The sequence below is a fragment of the Typha latifolia genome, chromosome 11 (genome assembly GCF_019914945.1).
Source record: "Typha latifolia isolate L0001 chromosome 11, TyphaL0001v2, whole genome shotgun sequence".
NCBI lineage: Eukaryota > Viridiplantae > Streptophyta > Magnoliopsida > Poales > Typhaceae > Typha > Typha latifolia.
In genome coordinates, this window is record NC_133096.1 from 9493911 (window position 1) to 9508750 (window position 14840).

The following is a 14840-nucleotide window of genomic DNA, read 5'->3' on the forward strand; positions in this document are numbered from 1 at the left end:
ATCATTGGGATAAAATGGGCAATTATTTTGTAAGACAATATTATTTTAATTTTTGGTTGAGTGTTTTGTTATTAAAAAAAAAGACTGATAAATATTAGAACAAAAATATAGGATAAGATGGTGTTTGATAGCGATGAGGAATAAAATTGATTAATATAAATAGATAAATGTAAATATTATTTTACAACTATTATATTATCTTCGAGGGAGCACTTGAGCAGAACCGAATGGTGCCTTGGAAGCTTTGCAACCAGCTGTGAATCCTGGGGGGGTTGTGGGGGCACCTGTCAGCCTGTTCCAACTTATTAGCTTTGTTGTACACCTAATAATCGAGCCAAAAAGTGATGCATTCTTTTGTAATGTACTCGTAATAATCGCAGCCGAGGTTGATCGAGCATGTTTTGTGATGGGTTTGAATTAAAATCATTTTAATTTGAGCTAATTTTGAGCGTTAACTCTAGTTTAAACGTGACAACGAGCCAATTAATAAATAATTTTAAACCTTAGTTAATTCAAATTAAATTTTAAACCCGATAAAACTTGAATTAAATTAAGCTTAGTGTAGCCTCGAATCAAATTTAATATAAGGTATAATTAAAAAAAAAATCATATATTTAGAAGATATATGATGCCATGAAAATTTAGAACTAAACTCTATATTGTCGTAGAGCATTATAATTTTTAACTATAACAAAAGTATAATATAATATTATTATTTCAAGCCTATTTGATCAAGCCCATAATCAAATTTGTCTTGAAATTATATTTTCAAGCCTATTTTGAAGATCAAACTTGGCTCAACTCATTCTTAAGTCGACTTCGAGTTGCTTTACTATTTTAATGGCCCTAGTTGTGAAAGAGTCGGATTGTTTTTTAAAAAGCCACTAGATGGATATTTCTCATCCATAAAAGACTTTGTTTTTCTTTTAACAAGTTGATGACTGTTTTGGCCCAAATTATGGAAGCAGTTAATCTGCTCTTTTACAACAAAAAAAAAAAACTATTATTGCTATATTTTTTATAACTTTTATAATTGTTGTCCGAATATAATTTGACTTAAATTTTATTATAATTTACACAATATAAATACTATCATAAATAGACATTCCATATCAAAATATTTTTTACTTTACTAAATATTATAGTCACATTATAATATTCATTTTGACTCTAAATCATAACATATTACCATAAATAGTGTATAAAAAGTGTAGACAAATTGGTCATTTATATTTTTAGAATAATTGGTGAGATAATTTAAATTGTTTTTATCCCAATTAAATATGAGATAAAGATATTTAGAATAAAAATACTTATGCTTGATATAATTTTTTTTAGAATAAAGAGAGTTTATTTTGAAATAACAAATTTTTATCCCACTCAATCAAACAACCCCTAAGTTTCTGTATATAAAAGTAAATATATATATATATATACACATTACAAATGTTAGTATTTTTTTCATGCCAAATTCTTGTAGATATTAAAGATACCAAGACCTAACTTTAAAAAAAAAACCCCAAGAAGATTAACAATTATCATACTATATATATATTTTTAAAAAGGTGTAGAAAATATTAATTACTGCAATAACCATGGGTCACGGCCCAAAATTTTGGGCTTTCCTTTCACATTTGAGTTTAAAGCGACGTCAACGTTGGTCCCACCAGAACGACCGCCGACCGGGATCACATATCTTCGTACGTACGTAAACTAGCAACCCGTCACCTACCAATGCGCGCTATCTGGACACGTGTCCGTGAAGCGCTTATCCTGCTCTTCCTCTTGCTGTCTCCACGTTTCGTAAATAATGTGGTCCCTACTTATTGAACCTCCTACTTTGTGCCACGTGTTTAGTAATACTGAGATCTATAGATCTGTGACCGCAGGAGATCCGGCGCTTGGTCACCACATACCATTTCAAAACACTTAGGAGGTAGAGAGGAGTCCAAGAAAGCGCACGTTATTTTGTAATCAGCCCTCTCGATCCTCTCGATATTTTTCAAATATCCTCACCTCTGTCAAAGAAGCGAGAGAGAGAGAGAGAGAGAAAGGAAGAAGGCAACCATGAGCGGCGCGGCGACGGCGGTGGGAGGAGGAAGGCAGGCGCAGCGATCCGGTGGTCCCCACCATCACCACCACCGGCAATACTCGTCGGATCAGCTCCTCCTCGACTCCAGCGCCGGCGGAGGCGGGAGCAAGTGGCTCCACCACTCCTACTCGGCGTCAAGTCTTCCCCAGGTAAGCGGATCTCGGGATCTAGTGGAGATTGACGGGGTTTCGTGGTGGCTGAGATCTTTCGATCGGTTGGGGTTTTTTGTTTTGTAGGGCGAGTACTCGAGAATGGCGAAGGGAGTGGCAAGAGGTATGAGCGGGGAGTTCTTCTCGTCGGTGGAGCCGTCGACGCCGAACTCTGGATCGAGATCTTTTAGCCAGAGGGAGGAATCCATTTTGCCGAGTCAGCTCAGTCCTGGATTGCTGGATCTCCATTCATTTGACACGGAGCTGCTTCCGGAAGTAGTAAGCATCAGTAATCTATGTGATTTGATTGTTTGTTCGTGTTTCCTTTGTGATTTTAGTGTTTAAGTGTGTCTTGCATAACTACATTGGGAACCACTTGTTCTCGTGAATCTTTTGAAAAACTTGGAAAATTATGTGTATGTAGAGAGTTTTGAGTGGTGATTTCGGGCACAACATAAACCAAATTTATTGTTAACGTAGCGGATCTTGGTGTGCATTTATGTGAAAATGCAGTGAAAACATTCCATCATCTTGTAGCTTATTATGAAAAGGGTCAAATTCTTGTATAATCAGCTGTGGGTGAAGCAAGCATCAATTTCTATGTCGGTGAAATGTCTGATTCTATTGCAAACTTGTCTATGTATCAATTTAGGATTGTGAGATGCTTTGGAGGGAGAACCGATGGTCTAGAATTTGCAGTTTAGCAAGCAATGGCTGTATGTATATTGTTCATGGTTACTCGAAAAGGCCTTGGATTCTATAAAAGGTTGATAAGAATATAAGAGTTATAAACTGATGGCTGTTATGGGAGGAGTTCAGTTCCAATAAGAATATTCTTTTACAGGTTGAGGCTCTAACTAGGAATGAGTAAAAGGTTTTGTCTCAGGGTAATTGCTCTGCAATAAAATCATTGTTGCAGCCTAATTCATCATTCCCTATTTATGCCTATTGTCTTCAGCATTATCTGAGTAGTAGATTTTCAATCCTTGTGTTAATTGAACAAGCTGAACTAATCATGTTTTTACTAATTATTGATACTGACCTCTGCAGATTCCTTTTCCTGGGCTATATGATGGTATGCAACAGTTTGGATTTTCTCACAATAGAAGCTTCGATGATTCAGATCCAAGCTTTACCACTAGCAAGCAAATGGGCAAGCCTACTATTGCATCAGAAAATAACTACCTTAAAAACTTCTCAGCAGAAAAAGAGAAACCAAGTTCTGTTGCCAAGATCAAAGTAGTGGTATGTTCTGTTGCCCTAGAGCATTATGTAAGATCATGGTGACTGCCATGCTTAGCCTATTGCACGTTTGTTGCATCAGGCTGATGATCTGAATATGTGAATGCAGGTGCGAAAGAGGCCACTTAACAAGAAAGAAATAGCAAAGAAGGAAGAAGACATCATTACAATTGAACCAAATTCCAACTCTCTTACAGTTCATGAGACTAAACTTAAGGTGAGATTGTAAGCCATGTTACGTGCCCTAGTTTCTTTGATTGAATATCTATGAATTCTCATTATGTGGCGAAATTCTTGAAGGTAATCTTTTCTATATGGAGGTGACATATTTTCCAATTTAGCCAATGGGATGTTGAATTGAGGATCTGTTCTTCAACTTGTGCCTATTGGTGTCTGAGACTGTCTTTCTGCAGGTTGATTTAACAGAGTATGTTGAGAAACATGAATTTGTATTTGATGCTGTCTTGGATGAAGATGTTTCAAATGATGAAGTAAGGAAAAATTCAAAATGCAAAAATCTGCTCTCAATTTTGAATGTGTGATATAATATACTGTGATCAATTGATCATCCTCAACTTGATGTTACTTTTCTAGGTTTACCAGCAGACAGTGGAGCCAGTTGTCCCAGCAATATTTCAGCGTACAAAGGCAACTTGTTTTGCATATGGACAAACAGGCAAGTCTTTGTTAACTCACACAACATTTTGGTTGACAAGACTTTCTTTTGCATGGATGCAAGCTGTTGCAATCTTCTCTCTACATCTCTATGTCATCTCTAGAAACATTCCCTGTCAAGTCACATCCAAAAGGCTTAGCAATCATGACATATTGTTTACTTTTCTTTGTTTTTATAGAACCCTCTTAATTTAGGATTCTAGAGGGAGAATTGATGTGTGATCTTTAGTTGGAAAGCTTCTGATTTACTATCCCTATGTTTCTAATATGTAGTTTATTTGGAAAACAGAAATTTGTCTATTTTACATTAGATGAAAGGTTTTCCTTGGATCTTTGATAAAATACCACTTAATGGGTTCATGATCAGTATTAAAGATCTTGTTCAATAATGCTCGTGGTTACACACCATTCCTGCATGGACCCTGACATGGTCTTGGTTGCTAAAATAGGGCTTCTCCCAGTTGCTTTAACCTTAAGTGTCCATTCGGAAAGAAGAAATCTTTCTTTCTTCATAGTTGTTGTGATCCAAAGTTCTTAACAGCCATTATCAATGTGTTATATGTGACTTGACTTAGGTTTGTTATTTTCCTTCACTAAAATTCTAATGATCTATATACGAAATGCTAATTCTCTGGTAGGTGGCCTTCATAATGATACATTTACTCCACCATTCTTACGGTGGGTTTGCTTGCTGTCTAACCAAAAAAAGAAACGTCCATCTCTCAATTAATTGGGTTTGGTTACACGATGCCCTCTCTGTTCAGTTACATTCTGAGGTAATTTCCTTTGTCTCATTGTCTATTTGCTCTGTTGCTAAGGATAATGTATTGGTTGTCGTTTCCCCCTGGGCGTCTCCTTATGAACTGAATCACTAAAATATGACCTTTGGTTTGAACTCTTTGAGATAATAGTTGGTTAGAATTTTGATCAATTGCATTTGTTAATCCTGGTGGTTTTCATTAGATACATGCTACTTATGGGGTTTGGTTTAAATAGTAAGTCTATTTATCACATGCTTTTGGCTATTGCTATTATCCCTTACAGTAACTTTGCTCAATCATCATGGATAAAAAATCATGTGTAACCAGCTTTTTCATTCAGGTAGTGGAAAAACATACACCATGCAACCACTTCCCCTTAAAGCTTCTCAAGATATTTTGAGATTGATGCACCACACATACCGGAATCAAGGATTTCAGTTATTTGTCAGTTTCTTCGAGATATATGGTGGAAAACTTTTTGATCTGCTAAACGAGAGGAGGTCTCTTTGTTTATTTCATTTGCTTAATTGGTAAAGATTGAGAAATTTGCTTCTCTGCTCTTTTGTTGACTCCAAAGTTGACCTTATTCAGAAAGCTTTGCATGAGGGAGGACGGCAAGCAGAAAGTCTGCATTGTTGGTTTGCAAGAGCATAAAGTATCCAGTGTGGAAACCATCAGGGAGTTGATTGAGAAAGGGAATGCTACCAGAAGTACAGGCACAACTGGTGCAAATGAAGAATCTTCTCGATCTCATGCCATTCTTCAGCTTGCTATAAAAAGACCAGTAGATGGCAATGAGTCGAAGCCTGCACGAATAGTTGGCAAGCTATCTTTCATAGACCTTGCTGGCAGTGAACGTGGTGCTGATACCACTGATAACGATAAACAGACAAGGTAATGCTTTATATTTTGTTTCTTAGCTATTTTAATTGCTAACTTGTTAGTAGCTTTTCCATACTAATATATTTAGTTCTAAATTGTAATGCAGAATAGAAGGTGCCGAGATCAATAAAAGTTTGCTTGCCCTAAAGGAATGCATCCGAGCACTCGACAATGACCAGGTTCATATTCCTTTCAGAGGCAGTAAACTAACGGAAGTTCTCAGAGATTCATTCATTGGAGATTCACGCACTGTTATGATTTCATGCATTTCCCCAAGTTCTGGCTCATGTGAGCATACTCTGAATACATTGAGATATGCTGATAGGTGATGATCTAACTTTACCATTTTACACAGAAATTACATTTTCTTGTTTATAGAGGGAAAACATTGTTTATGTAGGGTGAAAAGCCTTTCAAAGGGGAGCAACCCCAAGAAAGATTTTCCTTCGGCACCATTACGAGAATTGTCTGCTTCACCATTATCTTCGAGTTTACCAGCTGTCTCCACTCCAGAAGGGAACAATGATGTTGTCAGTGAGAAGTACAATTCTGGCTGGTCTAAACAACATGTAAAAGAACAGTCACCACCTATTTATGTAGATTCTAACCCCAGTGGGAGGGGGGAGGTGCCCCTAGCTTCCTTAAACAGTGAATATATTAAGGAACAAAGAAGCAGGAATTCATCAACTGCTGCGTTGTCTGAAGTATCTGAGGCAGCATATGGGAAACCGTCGTGGCGCAAAGGAAAAGCAGAAGCATACTCGATGGAGGAGAACGTGAGGAGAGATAATGCACAGCAAAAATGGAATGATCCACCTGAAGTAGGTGACCATCTGAGTGATCTATTAAAGGTAAGAACTAAGAGTTGATCCTCTGATTCCATGTTGGATATGTAACAGTTTTTTAATTGTCATTTTCAGGAAGAAGAAGACCTGGTGATTGCTCATCGTAAGCAAGTGGAAGATACTTTGGATATCATTAAGGAGGTTAGTGTTTCAGCATATTTGAAGTCTTTTGATGTTAAAAGAAGAAATGCCCTATAATTTGGTCATTTCATATTGTCAGGAGATGACCCTCTTGGTTGAAGCAGATCAACCTGGCAACCAGTTAGATGAGTACATCTCCAGATTGAATGCTATACTTTCCCATAAAGCTGCTGGAATAGTGAATCTCCAGGCTCGTCTGGCTCAGTTTAAGAGGCGTTTAAATGAACATAACGTTCTTCTTTCTTCTCCTTGCCCTTGATTATTAAGCTTGAGCCTTTCATAATTGCAGGCTATTATTAGTGTCTATCAAGATCCCATACTAAATTAGTTCTCGGTGAATCGGCCTGGCAATTTGACAGTATGGCACAGCTCCTGTCATCATGAAATCATGCATTATAACTCATGATAGCTGGAATAGAATTGTGGCTTGTGAGCCACCGTTTTTCACCCCTTTTTTTAGCAATTTTCTTTTGTTACTTATTTATTGATATTAAAAAGGTCGTGTTGTTTTCTTGTATTAGTTAAAAAGGTTGGGATCACAAACAGTATATTGGCATCCACTTCAATTTAAGTGGATGTCAAAACACTGTCATCCATTTTAATTAAGTGGATGGTAAAATATCGTTCTCTTAATTTTTAATGGAAAAGTATATATATATATATATATAATATAAAACAGTTATATATATATTGATTTATTATTTAACACTACAGATGTTGTATTTGAAAACACATAAAAATCCCTAGAGTCCGAACTGTAAACTACACGTTACCCATCTCATTTCATGCCGATGTAATAAAAGCACCATTAGTCAAAATCTCATGCGTAATTTTTCTCACAGGAAAGATGTTTGTGACGAGCAAATCCCGTTAGAAAATGACCATTTCATCTCTTAAAAGTTAAAATATAATTTTTGGCAATGAACCACTGAAGCGAGTGAGTCGGACGGTTAGGTATTACGATGACCAATTTTGTGGCAGTTTAGACGGGGAAAGGTACCGACCTAAATCTTAATCAGAAGATGGTGGAAGCAAAATAACGTAATGAAATGAAATACTAGTATATGCTTATCTTGTTTGATGCTATTAAGAGCCACAAAAATTAAGCATACGATATGAGGGGCTGAGGACCGCCTAAAAAAACACCCAGTATTACAACATGAGATTTTTATATATTATGTATTTATAAACCAAATATAGGCTAAATAAATAGATAAATATTTTTTGATACATGTAAATAAAAAAACTGAGCTAATCCTCATAATAAACAAGCCACAATAAAACTAAACCATATACACATATAACATTCTCATAAAAAAAAAATATTTATTAAATATTCTTTTTAATGCTCATCAATTTATACGAAGCAAGCAACCGCAACCGCAACCGCAACCGCAACCGCAACCGTATATCATTCAGCTAATAATGGTCGGCTTACTAAAAGATAAGAATAGCCTCCCATCTATTCTCTTCCCTTCGAAATAGAAAGCGTTTCTCGTGATCGAGACTTCCATTGTTACCTGACGAGTGGGGCAGGTCGCCAGTGTTGCACTATTTTACCAAATAGTCGGTTTCCTGTAATAGTTCGGGAAAGTCTATGCCCCTTGATCCTACTCGTTCGGTGAACAGAGCGACGTCGCAGCATCTTGGACATGCATGCCTGAGATGCTGACCGAAATCATTAATAATTTTTTCGACTTTCTAAGCTCGCTCAACTGAGCCTGGAATTAATATTAGAGAACTGATATTTACGAAGCAAACATAAATAAAATGACTGTTATATACTCATATCCTGCCCAACTAAATCATATAGGAAAAGTTTTGTCATTTCAGAAAATATAACGGTTCACTTAATATTATTAGAGAGTTTTATAAATAACATGAATAATGCTAACAAAGAAATATTATATTATAATATATTAAAATATTTTAGAAATAATTTAAATTATTTATATTTTTTTTTATCTTCTTATTCTCTCGTATCTTCCTTATGTGATTGGTAGAAGAGAAGGGGGAAAAGAAAAAAAAGAAGAAGACAAGAGAAGGTGGTGGCGGTAAAGACTAGAGGAGGTGGTTGGGAGGAAAATTAAAGGAAGATTATGGCAGTTAGAGAGGAGGAATAGAGAAAAAAAAAAGGATTAATTATAAAAGGAAGATTAATGTCAAATTAGTTAAAATAATATTAGAATGTTAAATAAAAATTATAGAAAAAAAAAAGTTAAATTATAAAATATTCAGAAACAGAATATGAATTATAAAATAGATAAAATAGAGGATGTGATTTGTAAAATTATTATATTATTAACATATATTTTATTCATTTTATATTGACATCCGAAGCCCTTAATTTACCTATATATCCTTTTCCATTGCCGACTGTCCTGTAGTCGTCTACTCTACTGTGAGACCTTGTGGGATCTCCGTACTAATGCGTGACGTATCCTACGTGGCACAGCCTAAGCATGACGTCACCAAGAAAGCGACGCCAGCTAAGACGAACCTGCTAATTTACGAGCCTGTAGTGTATAAATTTTTCTTGGAAGCCTGCTCACTGTTCTCCACCTGTCCTTGCGCATTCGAAAATTCGACAAGTGTCAGTCTAAGTTGGGTTTGTTGCAAAGGTTTTGTCGATTTAGCTTTACTGTCGCATTAGACCCCTGGGATTCTCTACGTCCCAAGTTGCAGGATATAACCGTATGATCCGGCCAGGCTTCTACATCCCAAGTTGCAGGAAATAACCGTATGATCCGACCAGACTGCATCAATTCCTCCCCCCCCACCACTGCAGCAATTCCGTACTGGAGGAGGAACAGCTTAGTAGTAGGTTAGTTGACAAATAATACGAGATTGAATTAAAGTGGGTAGGTAACTCTTGGGGAGTTATCTAACCCTATCTAACCCAACTTTAGTTAAGATCTAATTTATGATTCAACAGTACAATGATTTGAAGGGGGTAATTTGATAGCTCCAATAATTTGGAGCGATAACTTGCGATATTTACTTTAAATTAATTATTCGATGATGTAGATGACTTAAATACTAAACAATTTAATATATTAATTAAAAAATTTATATCTAAAAAAAAGTCAAGAGCTTTTTGTGTAACCTATATCTAATCTTAGAATTCTTGAATAATAAAACAATCTCACACAATCCACAATTACCTTTCTTAGATGCTGTCTCCTGTAACCCATCAATCTGTAATACTGCTCGTTACACCTCCACCACCCGAAGAGGCAATGTCTCTTCTCTCATGCTGTTCGTGGTTACATCTATAAACATTTTAAATGGATAAAATAAATATATATATATACCCCAGAGGAGAGAGCAACTTGTACTTTGAGAGATTGACGAGGCCCAAAGTGCTGATCAACTGTAAGGAGGGAAATGGAAGGGAAGGGTAGGTTTGTGAGTATGGAGTACGAAGCACAGGCGGCACCTTTCGTCGCGAAGACGTACGAGATGGTGAACGACCGGAGGACAGATGAGTGGATCCGGTGGGGGAAGGAGAACAACAGCTTCTTGGTGCTGGATCCTGTCGAGTTCTCGCAGTTGCTTCTACCTTGCTATTTTAAGCACAAAAACTTCTCCAGCTTCGTTCGGCAACTTAATACCTATGTTAGTCCTCTATCTCTCTTTTATTTATCTTGCAATGCTTAAGCTGATAAGATAACGGTGATTTCAACCTTATATTTTTATTATGAGATAGATGGGTTTGGCGAGATTCGAACTCAAGACTTCATTCTTTTCATTGATTTAGGGTTTTCGTAAAGTGGACCCGGATAGATGGGAATTTGCTCATGAGTCTTTTCTCCGAGGCGAGACTCGTTTACTTGCTCTAATTAGTCGCCGGAGAAACAACAACAACAACAGCAACAGCAGCAGCAGCAGCAGCTATCATTCCAATAGCAGCGGCAACAATTACTTGTCCGTTGTAAAGGATATAGTAGGAGAAGAAGAGATGGCGGAAGAAATGCTAATCCAAGAACTCAGGAGGTTAAGGCAAGAGCAAAAGGCACTAGAAGAAGAGCTCCAAGGGATGGATAGAAGGCTCCAAGCCACAGAGATGAGACCCCGGAAGATGATGTCCTTCCTCGCCAAGGTCGTCAAAGACCCCGACTTGCTCTCTCGTCTAATGGTTTCCAAGAAACAAGAGTTTGTATCGAAGAAGAAGCGGCGCATTGTAATCTCTCCTACTGTTCCTGCTCCTCCTCCTCCTCCAGCCACTGTGCAAGGACTAGTCTACTCCCCAATAGAAACTCTGAATGCTTCCTGTGAAGTTGACGCTGGTGGCAAAATCCATGCAGCTCAACAGTTGAGCATTATTGGAGTGGACCCTAATACCTCACAGAGTCAGATAAAACTCATGTCCGAGTTTGAACTCAACTATGAACCGAACTCGATGGCGGCAAAAGAAGTGCCTTTCCCTTTCTCCATCTTAGGTCATTGTTTCTTCTAGCTTCTTAGACTTGCAAGGGTTTACTTCCACTGTACCGTTGTTATATAAATAGTTTACTTCCTATACCTCCAAACTCTCTGGAAGGAAGATCGATATTGTTGACCTTTCCACTAGATTTGCTTGCTTGATCGTCTCTTTGCTTCATCTGTAAGTTTAAAATAATGCATGTCATTTGTGATGAAAGTGGCTATGCCAGGAAATCATTTTCCCCGCTTCTTTTGTTATATGAATCATCGTGGGGGATCTCTCTTTTCTTCTTTTTATTTAGTGGGTACTTTCCGTCGCCATCAACTGAAAGTTAGACGTAGATATTTGGACGAAAAATAGTAGCAATAATAGAGTTATATTTATTATATTTGCTTCTGACATTAATTATGGACTAAAACTCCATTGGTGTAGACGGAAAAAGAAAGCAACATAAGATATGAGGAATGGGTCCCATTGATCTTATGTACATGTGAAGAGAAGAGAGAGATGATTAATGGAGAGAAGAGAGAGATGATGGTGATATAAGGCAAGTATCTTCATCAAATGGTTAACCACCCTAGCCCAAGGCTGAGAGGTGCATTAATGGAGATAGGGAGGAGCTAGCACAAGAAGTTTCTAGGCGAGCAAAAGGCAGAGGAAGTGGGCCAGTTGCGGCGGCTAGAATTGAATGCGTGGCGGACTACTATAGGCCGGCTTCAAGTAGTTTTTTCAGATCACTGAGTTATCAAATTATTAAATAATTTTCTCTACAATAATTATAATTTTTTTATATTAATATAATAATTATAAATTAGTATTTTTTTAGAATAATAATTATTGAGAATAATAATAATTATAAATTAGTAGTTTTTTTTTTTTTAACATGGCCTTCCAGTTTTCCGTCAGGATTCTCTAGGATCTGATTTATTGGTACTTCTTACAACTCGCGCGTGTGGCAGAATATTATTGGCTGGACTTTGACCGTGCTCAAGTTTCTGTTGATAAAGAGTTAAATACCATCCGGAGTTACGTATACTAACTCTTGCTTAGTTTGCATACAATCTGATGCGTTATCGAAGTTCTCGCAACTGTATTGTGAGCTTGGGTTCGGGAGCTGCGTATTATTTGGCCTTTTGCCACCCGGATGATGATGGATGGCGTAAATTTTCCACAAACACTTGTAAACTAATTTTTACAAACACTTTTTACCTCAGAGTAGCATATTTAACCCGAGCTTAGTTAAGCACGGGTCCGGTATGGGTGTACGGCCCAACCCAGAGCCCTAAACATCCTCTTCTTAAAAGGCCCAGTATCAAGTGCAATAAACTTCGACGTATTACTAAAATCTATAGTCCTCTGTTGCACAGGTACACCTGCGTCCCAAACCACGAGTGGAGAACAGCTATAGGACATGGTATTGGGGATTCCCTTTACGTTTTACTGCTCACTAGTACATCAGTGTACTAGTTCTGCAGTCTGAGAAGGCCAACTCAGGCCTTGGGTTGGGCATTGCAGAGATCAAGTCATGCACCAGGAATTGTTAAGTGGCGATCTCCACAACAAATCCAGCATCTTTGTGGCTTTTAAGGGGCAGAATCTATAGTTGGCTTCCCATGTATGGACAAGGATGGTGGGGGTGTTACGCTTGTCGTTTTTGTTGGTTTTAAGCACAGAAGAGAACAAGCGAAGGTACATTTAATCTACTGGAAGGTTAGGCCAGTGGGCTGCTTGACGACAACTACGACTAATACTAGATGCCCATTTGCTTCAGTAACAGCATCTTTTACATTTAGAGGAATACATCTTTTGGAGCATAATCGTACGATTACAAAGGACATAACATTAAATCATCAGGTGCTAACCTAGATAAGCGAATTAACCCAGACGCACTAATAATATCGATCACACCTATCCGATGTTTCCATTCACACCCCCAAACAAACAAACAAAAAAACATATAAGACTCGTAAAATTTGAGTGGACCCGATCGAAGATCCCCCCTGTGCTCTATCTTCATCAACTCGAAATGTAGCATCTTATATTCAAAATTACTTATAAAAACAATACTCATAAGCTCCAAAACCGAGAGGAAAGAAGATAAAACCAGAGAACAATGCTTGTAAAAGACTAAGAAGCTGAATAAAATTACAATGGAAATGGCAATGCCAACATAACTACACTGTCACTCCTAGCTATTACTATGTCATTGCTCGCCAAAGATAGCTTCCCATATATCCGTAAACGCTGCGAGGATAACAGCGTGGTGATGAGGTGAGTTCAACTCGAGATAGGATTGGAGTAGTCTCTCCATATCCTTAATGCTACTCATCCTCTGCTCCACTATCATCTCCACCATCGAGCTCTTGAAATCCTTGTACGGATCACTCGATTTCTTCACCACCGCGAAGCCACTCTCAGCCGATCTGACTGGCTTCTCTGGCTTCTTCTCCGTCGATGAGATGGAGACCAGAGGCGAGTAGTCTCTGCTACTCTTCGAACTGCTTCTTCGCGCTGGCTTCTTAGTATGGCTGTTCTTCTTCTTGCTCGGATGCGGATTCCGGTAGTAGTGGAACTCGGAGGAGTCGGAGGAGAAGCTCATGTAGGAGAACAGAGTTCTCGTCTCTTCCTCTCTCTCGTCTCGCTCGTCGCTGCTGCTGAAGAGGCCGAGCTCGGTGTCGCTCTCCGCGGAGGAGGAGGTGCTAAATCCATAAGCATTGGACACCAGCTTCGTCACCTCCTTCTCCTTTACCTTGCACATTGATTTGATCTTCGCATCTTGCACGACTCTCTTCTCGCTCTTCTTGCTCTTCTTGACGTCGTCGAAGGAACGGCGGCCACCGCCGCCGCCGCCGCAATCGATGGAGATTTGAACCACCGGAGCGGTGCGGACGTGGCGACGAGGTGGAGTATTGCAATGCTGGATAGTGCTGCTATTATTCTTGGATAAGCTTACCAAGGCGGCGGCAGCGGTGCTCGTGGTGGTGGTGGTAGTGCAAGAAGAACGGAGAAGCATTTGGGTGAAGCGTTGCTTTAGCTTCTTGCTTTTTTCCATGGGGATCGGATTGGCGGATCTCACGTCTTCTTCTTCTTCTACCACTCTTTCTTATCGGATGCACGAATAAAAGGGCAGATTAACGGAATGACAACATAAGTAGTGATGGAATAGCGGGAATAAATATGGGATTGGTTGGGTCTCGTGAGTCGAGGCAAGTTTGGCACGGGCGAGCGTAGCCACAGACGCCACGTCGGCGGATGGCAGGAGGGGCGACATTTAGAAGTGCAAGTGGGTTGTGGCATGTCGGATCTGGTCATGATTTGCTTGACTCGAGTCTGACTCGGATCATATTTCCATCGCTGGAAATTTTACAAATAACCACCTGCATTTAAGACTTATTGCCAGAACTTCCTCCTCATTAGATATTTCCATCGAGAATATCAAGGCAATTTTTGCACGTAGATCCGAGTTGTGTGTTTCCGGTTGTTACATTACATTATATATTTTAGGACAAAAATGCCCTTCACGAGGATTGAGACCCTGTATGTTTTTTTTTTTGGTGTGCTCATTTTAAGGAAGCAAAAGTGTATGATTAATTGAAATCACAGGGTTCAAATCGTAAAATGAGATCA

The 14840-nt window shown here is 38.5% G+C and overlaps 3 protein-coding genes across 3 annotated transcripts; 2 read left to right on the forward strand and 1 right to left on the reverse strand.

Annotated features, from left to right (window-relative positions):
* Positions 1 to 1903: 1903 nt before the first annotated feature.
* LOC140798193 (kinesin-like protein KIN-13B) lies at positions 1904 to 7234 on the forward strand. The gene is made up of 12 exons (XM_073151958.1): positions 1904 to 2241; positions 2329 to 2520; positions 3292 to 3486; positions 3593 to 3700; positions 3897 to 3974; positions 4078 to 4159; positions 5260 to 5419; positions 5511 to 5813; positions 5908 to 6126; positions 6202 to 6652; positions 6722 to 6787; positions 6867 to 7234. The coding sequence occupies exons 1-12, from the start codon at positions 2068 to 2070 to the stop codon at positions 7044 to 7046; spliced, it is 2208 nt and encodes a 735-aa protein (XP_073008059.1). The 5' UTR covers positions 1904 to 2067; the 3' UTR covers positions 7047 to 7234.
* A 2694-nt stretch (positions 7235 to 9928) lies between these two features.
* LOC140797278 (heat stress transcription factor C-1b-like) lies at positions 9929 to 11470 on the forward strand. Its single transcript, XM_073150605.1, has 2 exons — positions 9929 to 10405; positions 10548 to 11470. The coding sequence occupies exons 1-2, from the start codon at positions 10175 to 10177 to the stop codon at positions 11244 to 11246; spliced, it is 930 nt and encodes a 309-aa protein (XP_073006706.1). The 5' UTR covers positions 9929 to 10174; the 3' UTR covers positions 11247 to 11470.
* Positions 11471 to 13231: 1761 nt separating this feature from the next.
* Positions 13232 to 14739, reverse strand: LOC140797856 (uncharacterized). Its single transcript, XM_073151538.1, has one exon. It carries the CDS (start codon positions 14263 to 14265, stop codon positions 13417 to 13419), a length of 849 nt encoding a protein of 282 aa, XP_073007639.1. The 5' UTR covers positions 14266 to 14739; the 3' UTR covers positions 13232 to 13416.
* Positions 14740 to 14840: the final 101 nt, after the last annotated feature.